This window comes from Lolium rigidum, chromosome 4 (assembly GCF_022539505.1).
Source record: "Lolium rigidum isolate FL_2022 chromosome 4, APGP_CSIRO_Lrig_0.1, whole genome shotgun sequence".
Classification (NCBI taxonomy): Eukaryota; Viridiplantae; Streptophyta; class Magnoliopsida; order Poales; family Poaceae; genus Lolium; species Lolium rigidum.
In genome coordinates, this window is record NC_061511.1 from 271,601,286 (window position 1) to 271,610,247 (window position 8,962).

General features: G+C 40.7%; 1 protein-coding gene across 1 annotated transcript; it reads left to right on the forward strand.

The window, feature by feature from the left end:
- The first annotated feature begins 1,002 nt into the window (after positions 1-1,002).
- LOC124707751 (receptor-like cytoplasmic kinase 185) lies at positions 1,003-7,567 on the forward strand. Its single transcript, XM_047239435.1, has 5 exons — positions 1,003-1,394; positions 2,867-3,063; positions 3,273-3,462; positions 4,735-5,126; positions 6,402-7,567. The coding sequence occupies exons 1-5, from the start codon at positions 1,271-1,273 to the stop codon at positions 6,978-6,980; spliced, it is 1,482 nt and encodes a 493-aa protein (XP_047095391.1). The 5' UTR covers positions 1,003-1,270; the 3' UTR covers positions 6,981-7,567.
- The last annotated feature ends 1,395 nt before the right edge of the window (positions 7,568-8,962 follow it).

The following is an 8,962-nucleotide window of genomic DNA, read 5'->3' on the forward strand; positions in this document are numbered from 1 at the left end:
ATCACACAAATTAAGTACTTGCGCTACATCCAAATAAGTAAATCCGATTAGATTTTTAGTATGTTAATTTCAAATTAAACGTTCATAAATAACTAACTTAGAAAGTTAGTAAATTAGTACTATACATAAGATTATAAGAAATGCCCAATATTCAACAATCATTTATTGAAGATTTTCCCTAACAAACAGTCAACTTATGGTACACCTGTTTCGAAAATATAAGCTCTAGCTTTCTAAAAAAGGAGGTAATAAATAGTTAAGTTTCAAAGTCCAGTCCTATATATGGCTTTGTTCGTACAAAATGTTGATTGATATAGTAATTGCTTGTTGAGGTTGTGGACGAGAGGTTGTTTCACCCAGGAGTGTTTTTCGAATGAGTTTTAAACATATTTTAAAATGTCGAAAAATTCTCACAAAAAATGCCGCACATACATCTCAAGTTCTACCTGCTCATAAAGTCGTTTCATGAAAAGAATTGCATTGTTCGTGTCGTGTGTAAAAAGACAAATTTTGGTGCTAAAAAATAATTTTTATTGAGACATTTTTTTATAAATGACGCAAAAATTATTGGTTTCCACGAAAATTGATGTGCACACCTAAAATGTTGACATGTATGCGTGTTTTTTTAATATTTCAACAAAAAGTAAAAAGAGCACATGATTTCTATGACACGTTTTAGATGCATTAATATTTTTTCATGTGGTTTTACCATAACTTAGATCACTTACAAAAATTTCATGGGTTGAATTCTACAACCTTCCTCATTCCAAATGTTTTCATACTGTATAACATTTGCTATTCTAATGTTCCGAAATTTCCACAACGGAGTACAACAAGTAATAAAACAGAAGCCGTTGAAAATACCAACAGACGAGATACTAGGAACCAAAAATCAAATCTTGCGATGAAAAAATCAAACCGGCGATTCAAGTCCGTGTGTCGGGGAGCGAGGATAATGCGTCCCACAAAGATCTGTCTGCCCTTCACTCCCTCAGTCGGCCATGAGCTGACTTTTGCCCTCGGACCTCGGACATCCTCCTCTCTCCTCGCTTTCTCTCTCCTGCCTCTGCCTCTCTTGCCCGTTCTTCCAAAGTTCCATAGTCCCTCCCCCCAAATTCCCCGACCCGCCGCTACCAAATCCCTCCATACCCTGCAAAGATCGAGTTTTCGGAGGGCTTCCGCCCCCAGATCGGGGAGGGATCCCCGTATCCTCTGGTGGGTCGGTCCCCGCCGTACTTTCTTGATCTTTTTCTTGGGGGAGGTTTCTTGGATGGGGTGCCTGCCGTGCTTCGGGTCGGGCGGCAAGGGGGAGCCCGCCAAGAAGCCCGCCGCCGGCAGCGGCGGTGCGCGGAAGGACGTTCCGTCGGATCGCCGCGCCCCCGGGGTCGGATCAGGTGTGATTCTTGGGGAAGGCTGGATCTTGGACGAGTTTATTTTTGCGAAATGATCTTTATTTTCGCCGGTTAAATTAGTTGATTCCAAGACTTGGGTGGATCAGATTAAGGAATGTGCCAACCTCTCTTGTTTCCGGAAATCCTTGTAACACGTAGTCCATGTAGTGAATAATAGCTTCAGATGGAGACCGCCGTCATTGTATTCGTGGAACTTTTGCTCATTTTAGTTTAATTGATGGCATGGATGATTGAGGCATTTATATGTGTTTTTGCCTTGTGGGGAGCAAGGGTAATGTTTTCTTTGCATTGGCACTATAGGTTTATTACCTCTGAAATCTTATAAATAATGCACAGCCGTGGACGGATTATATTATGACACTTGCTATCTTCAACTCGGTAGGGTGACAAAAGTGCCGCATGGATAATTGTTTCCTTACAAGTTCTTGGTCACACTGACAAACCCATTGGAAACCCATGCTTGCTGCCGCAAATGGTAAATGACCCTGGTACAGCCTCCAAAATGTGTCAAAGAACTGCCAAATGTTTATTAATTTCCTCCAACATAATACACTTGCGACAGAAATTATCTAAGAAATTCTAGTTCAAGATGGCACCAATTCCCAATTCATGTAGGACACTGAGCTAGGTTCTTTGGTAGCTCTTCTGCTACAGTTCCGTCTTAATACCGCAACACCCACACTTTGCTGGAAGCCTGTAACATTTGTTCACTAGCTCCATTAATGTCCGGATTAAACTGTCTTGGACTCTTTGCCCCAATAGTAAACAGTTTATATCATTGCATACACGTCTGTGTTCATATAACCCACTTGTGGTAAGTGAAAGGTTTAGGGAAAATCTAGAATATTTTTGGCAAGTTGAATTTCGTTCTTTTATATTAGTAATGATAATGATTACTCTTGTCTAGAGCACGAATAACCTTATCTTTTCCCCTTTCCACATCTATTATTATGTAGTTAAAATAATGTTAGTATTCCACACCACATTGGCTCCAAGGGGCTATAATTCTGAAAGCGGGCTGGGGGGTGGAGGGTGGGGGGGGTGGGGGGATGTCATACATAGACATTGGGGTTGCTATAGTTGTTCACGCATAACGAAAAAGCAAGTTACCAAGAAGGAACTAGGTACCTTTTCATTAATAAAAGAAATAGTCACCAATTCGAGTTGAAGAGGACTCGAAACTGGGTCTTGGGTGCGTACACCCACACTTCCCACCAACTGAGCTAGGCTCGGTAGCTCAGTTGCGTATATCTGCAGTTATGGTATCAGAGTTTTCAAGGAATCAAGTTATGATGTTAGATACAAAGACAAGCCTTCAGTCCAGTCACACATTTGCACATGGGTCTATGGCTACTTTACCACTTTAACTACTGTGTTCTGGAAGTACTTCATCTTACCTATGCTATATTCTTTAATCCAGATGTTCCCTAACCCTAAATGAACTCTTGCTTCAGATAAATCAAAACCACAAGGTGTGTTGGACTCTAAGAATGATGCAGTCATCCCAAGGGAGGGAAATAATCAACATATTGCGGCACACACTTTCGCTTTTCGTGAGCTTGCTAATGCCACTAAGAACTTCAAACCGGATTGCCTATTGGGCGAGGGAGGTTTTGGCCATGTTTATAAAGGACGTTTGGACAATGGACAGGTTTGGCTTTCTGAAAATAATTCATGCATTCATATTTTATGTGAATCTTCCTTTCCGTTTAATTTTTGAGCTTTTAATTTGCCTATCATTGAAACGCCAATATGATTGCCACATCTCTTTTAACCTGGGGTTGAAGTTTCTTGTTATATGGTCTCGATGGGTCATTGGAGAAGACAGTTTCCTTTCTGTAACGACTTCCTACTGTGCAGGCTGTCGCAGTTAAGCAACTTGATCGCAATGGTCTTCAAGGAAACAGAGAATTTCTGGTTGAGGTCCTTATGCTTAGTCTATTACACCATGATAACCTTGTAAACCTAATTGGATACTGTGCTGATGGGGACCAACGTCTTCTTGTATATGAATTTATGCCACTTGGATCACTTGAAGATCATTTGCACGGTAAGTTTACTTCACTTATGAACAAGACCTCTTTTGCCCATCTCAGTTCTACTGCTTCTATTTCATCAAATCCCGATTGTGTGGGTGTTCAGTGGAGAAATCTTCTATCGATGCAATACAGTACATGCAGACCCATTTCCTACATATTCAAAAGCTTTTGGCATTGTCATGGTTCAAAAAAGCGTCTCTAAGCGCTTACCTAGGCAACAGCAGAGCGCATAGCCTTGGCCCTAGGTGGTGGGTTAGGCATTTACAAAGGTTGTCCACAAGGAATCACCCTCAATGGCGAGTTGCAAGGAATGGATTGCGAGGGAGAAGACGCAGTGTGGTGAGAGAGAAAGCGCAGCAGGCAGCAGCTGCAGGGATTCTAGAAAATGTGATGGAGTTTCGCTGGCGGAGTTGGCGCTCACTGACGAGGACGCTGCCACTGTTACTCATGCAGTCATGGTTGTTCATATGTAGTCATGTTTTTTTTTTTGCGGTGGCTGCATGATGTGGAGTCAGGTCTGAACCCTGACCTAACTAACTAAAGCAGCAGCTTAGTGGGCCAAATGAGCTTGGTGTGCCTATCTTTTCTTCCCTTCTCCCTTCTCTTTTGTTTTACCCTCTGATTCCTACCCCTTGAGCTCATCTCCAAAGAACCTCTCTGTTAAACATGCTTGACTGGGAGCAATATTGGGATGAGTGACCTCTTGGGAAGTTTCCTAGGATGCACATGGATGAGGACAAAGTGTGCTCTGAAAGACTTGTGTGTTTGTGGGGTACTAGAGCCTAGAGAGCATCCAAGAGTAACTAGTGGCTGGGATGTTACGTTGTGTAGCAATGTTGTTGGGCAGTTAACTGGGAGATGGACGTAGGTGGAAAGGCGAGAAGAAACAGAGGATGTTGCCATTGCTGACAGTGGTCTCTCGTGCACATGTACCACCTCCGTGTGCTCCTTGTAGGGGGCCTCGTAACTTACTAGTTGGCTGGGTTTAATATAATTTCGTCCAAAAAACAAGTAATGAAGTTTATCTTGAAAAAAATCTTAACTTTCAACAACTGGGCCTTGGGGGTCAGGTGAGGGGAAAAAGTCCCCATTCAGAATGTAAACATATCTCAGTTACACTCTTTTTAGATGGTAAATTGTACTAATGTTGTTGTACAACAATGTTATCTAATTTTTTTCTGCGCCCTAGATTAATAAAAGTTTGTGGGCGCATCTCATATCTTCATAGCATTTTATTTGAAACAGCAACTTATGTATCTAATTTGAAATAATTCTCATTTTAGATATTCCACCTGAAAAGGAACCTCTTGACTGGAATACGCGGATGAAGATTGCTGCTGGTGCTGCCAAGGGGTTAGAGTACTTGCATGACAAGGCAAGTCCTCCTGTTATCTACCGAGATTTTAAGTCGTCAAACATTCTTCTTTGCGAAGGGTTTCATCCAAAGCTATCTGACTTTGGCCTTGCAAAACTTGGCCCTGTCGGTGATAAGACTCATGTTTCAACACGTGTTATGGGGACTTATGGCTATTGTGCCCCTGAGTATGCAATGACTGGACAGCTTACAGTTAAATCTGACGTGTATAGCTTCGGTGTTGTCTTCCTTGAACTGATTACTGGCCGCAAAGCAATTGACAACACCAAACCACATGGAGAGCAAAATCTAGTGGCATGGGTATGTTCTTCTATTCTCTACTAATCTTAGTTCACAGAATTGACGGTTGGCGTCAACTTATCATTTGAAATCCCATTTTCTTACACATTTCACGAGTTAATTTGAAGCATTACTATAGTGCACTCCCTAAAACATTGAGATAGTAACAACGTAATGGGATTAAGCTGTTGCTATAGTCCAGAAAATAAAACAGTGAGGAAAAAGAAAGAGAAATTGTTCATATCAGGTGGAAACTCTGCTGCCCAATCAAGGGATTTTAGGAACTCATTTTTGTCGTGTTTTGTATAGCCAACACCTGAGGGTCTTTAACTTTTTCCCCCATCTTGATTCATATTGTCCTCTTGAACTGAACTCTGAGACCTTCATTCTCTATTGGATGGGCATAGACTGCTGATGTAGAATAGTAGAGCTTAGATTGTATGTGTGTTTCCTTGCGGGAGTGATGTTTTAGAACATGGGAGCTATGCTCCCTATATTTTGAAATGCATCTTACACATATTTTAAATTTCAAAAAAAATTGAAACAAAAAATTCGCACGTACATCTTCACGTGCTGCTACACGCTCACAAAGTCGTTTCATAAAAAATGAACTTATCATGTGACGTGTGTAAAAAAGACAAAATTCAGTGCTGAAAACAATGGTTTTCACAGGATAAGTTTTCTCTTTTTTACATAGGCCACAAAAAATATTATTTTTTCGTGAAACTTGACGCATACACATATATTATGGAGATGTACATGTAGAATTTTTTGTCAAAATTTTTCCACACTTTGAAATATGTTTTGTTGGTAGAGGGAGCATACGCACCCAGGAGCCGAATTGAATTTCCGCTAGGTATTTTCATAGCTCGAACTTGTATCTTTCTAAATGAATCCACCTAGGTACTGATCTTTTTTGTAATATGTAATACTTGTGCATTGTCATGTTATGAGGATTATGTTACTTGTAGAATAAGCTGCCAGATCAGTTGTTTAGGTTGGTCAAAATTCATGAATACTAGTGAAATCGGGGCCTTCTGTTCAGTATTTACCACTGAGATTATTTCTTCTAATATTTACAACTTCATTCTCAATTTCACAAGTCGTTGCCAAAAAAGATGCACTGAAAATTAAGGGTATTTTTCTAAAGTCAGTAACTAAGGTTTGATCAATGTATACAAAGAGAAAGTATATATTGCTTGTCAAGTATTCTTTGCAGTTGCATCCTTAATCAATATTGCTCAGATAATATAATGTCGTATACCTTACGGTTGATCTGATAATCCTGATTTGCAGGCTCGTCCTCTGTTCAAAGACCGTAGAAAATTTCCTAAAATGGCTGATCCATCACTTCAAGGACGCTTTCCTATGAGGGGTCTGTATCAGGCTTTAGCTGTTGCTGCGATGTGTTTGCAAGAGCAAGCTGCAACTCGGCCTTTTATAGGAGATGTGGTCACTGCCCTCTCGTATCTGGCTTCTCAGGCATATGATCCAAATGCACCTGCTCAACACAGTCGGAGCAATGCATCTACCCCTAGAGCCAGGGACCGTGGTAGTGGGAACAGTGACCAACGGCGTACCCACTCGCCAAATCACCATTCTCCAGATTTGAGGAGGAAAGAGGCCACAGCAACATCGAACTATGAACCCGAGGTTAGCAGGAATAGTTCTGGTGGTGGTTCTGGTAGACGGTCGGGCTTGGATGATCGGGATGTGACAGGTTCACAAGCGGGTAGTCCTGCTCATGCAGGAAAGAGGTCTTCAAGGACCTCTGAGAGGCAGCGTGCTATTGCAGAGGCCAAGACATGGGGTGAGAATTCAAGAGAGAGGAAGTGGCCAAATGCTCGAGGCAGCTTCGATAGTACAAATGAATAGAACTCTGGAGCGGAAGGTCTGAGTCATCATTCTAGAACAAGGACAAGTTGCTGGCCAGCACCAAACAGGCGACAGTTTAGGAACATGGGGTTCCATCTCGGTTCCATGTTTAATGTGAATAGGGTTTTCCTTCTTCTCTTTCCTGGCCGTCAGCACTGCTTCATAGTTCCTCTTCCACAAAACTTCACCACCACAATCACCGTCGACACGCCTATTCCTGGCGTCCGTTCCTCGCGAATGTGATCATGCAAATGTGCCTTTATCATCACAGCGATAATCAACATTTGACCGGAAAGTTATCAAGCAAAGGAAAAATATTCCAAGGAGCACATGATCCAATCAAATATGTACTTCTGTTGCTGTTGCATCATGGATATCAGCGGCCGCACAATTGTTCCAAGCGTAGAGCTTTGTTGTGAAGTCTGGGTACCGAGGGATGTGATGATTTTTCTTTCATCAAGAGTTTGTACCGAGGGGTTTTACCTGTGTTTCATACATCTGTCAGTGTCATGTCACATTTTTTGTGTTGAGTTGTCAGAACACATCCGTTGCTTAATCCCTTCTGGCAAGCTGTTGTGCCCTTTTCATCTGAGATGTGCATTATGTTTCTAAAGCAAGAGCTAAGCTTATCATTTTGAGCTGTATGTTAAAAAAAATCCTTTTCCCTTTGGTTTTTGAATTTGCTGTCAGTTTCTGTTATAGAAGATTTTCATGAAGCACAAGACTGTTGCTGTTTTGTCCAATGTTGCTGATACTGATGATTTGTCAAGATGATACACCATTTTAAGAGCTCATTTTATTTCCCAAAACTAATTTTCTTAATGGACAATTCTTGGAATTTTATTAAGATGACTTTACTGCATTTTTTTTGTTCATTTTCATATTCACTTTTGTGTAGTTGATGGCCATACGCTACGTTCCAGAGATGTCAGTGCTTGAGCACAACAAAGAGATGATTATGAGATAAATTAGTGAAGACTCAGAAAATCCTTGTTTAACATAAGAGAGTGCATTGTATATACCTCTTCAAAAAGTTTATCCATTACTCTGATATTGGAAAAAGTGGTAAATGTCTTCATTTTCAAAATTGTTTTTGGTAAAATAAACATTGCCGTGATGCGGTCTACATATCGAACTATATTGGTGGGCATATAGGGTCAAATACAACACATGATCCATATCTGCCCATAATTTAGAAGGTAGCCTCAACAATACCTAAAGAAATGCAGATGTTTTTTGTTTCAGAAGTGCTCATACCATCTTTGTTATATCCCGCGTCCAACTCATCTTTAAATCCACTAGTCGAATTTTGAGCAATAAAATAGCATAAAAATAGGACAAAAGTGGGATCACCCGCGACACGTGAGAGGTTAGTTGATTGGGCCGGACCAATTTCCAATGCCAAGGCATCTGAGAACTTCGCCGTCGCCTGGCAAATGAACTCCCAATTGGTTTCCATTTATACAAATAGGAAAGAAGGACAAAAATAGTTGTTGCTCATGTATCTGGTGTCCACACTGCTCAGGTTTTCTTATTTACTAGTTACTACGGGTTAGGAAAAGCAATGGTATAAGCACATTTTTCAACATGCTGTGTTTTATTATGGGTTTCTGTATATTTTTAGATACTAGAGTGCTGTATATTTCCATGTGTGTAGATATAAATCTATGCGCATGCAATGATAATTGTGTGGTTTGTTCAAATTTTACCACATCACAGTATAATTTAATGGCCAAAGTTGAATTCTAAACCATACAATTACAAAACATAGCATTTTAGACAGGAGGTAGTGTCAGCCTTATATATCATTTAAAACTAGGACTCGATACCACAAACTGAATTGTGCACTTGACCAAAATAGACCATATGCACCGTAAGCCTTACGCCACACATAACGAGAAGATACTGAATTGTGCACTTGACCAAAATAGACCATATGCACCATACCCTACACATAACGAGAAGCAACCGCCATGCTTGAA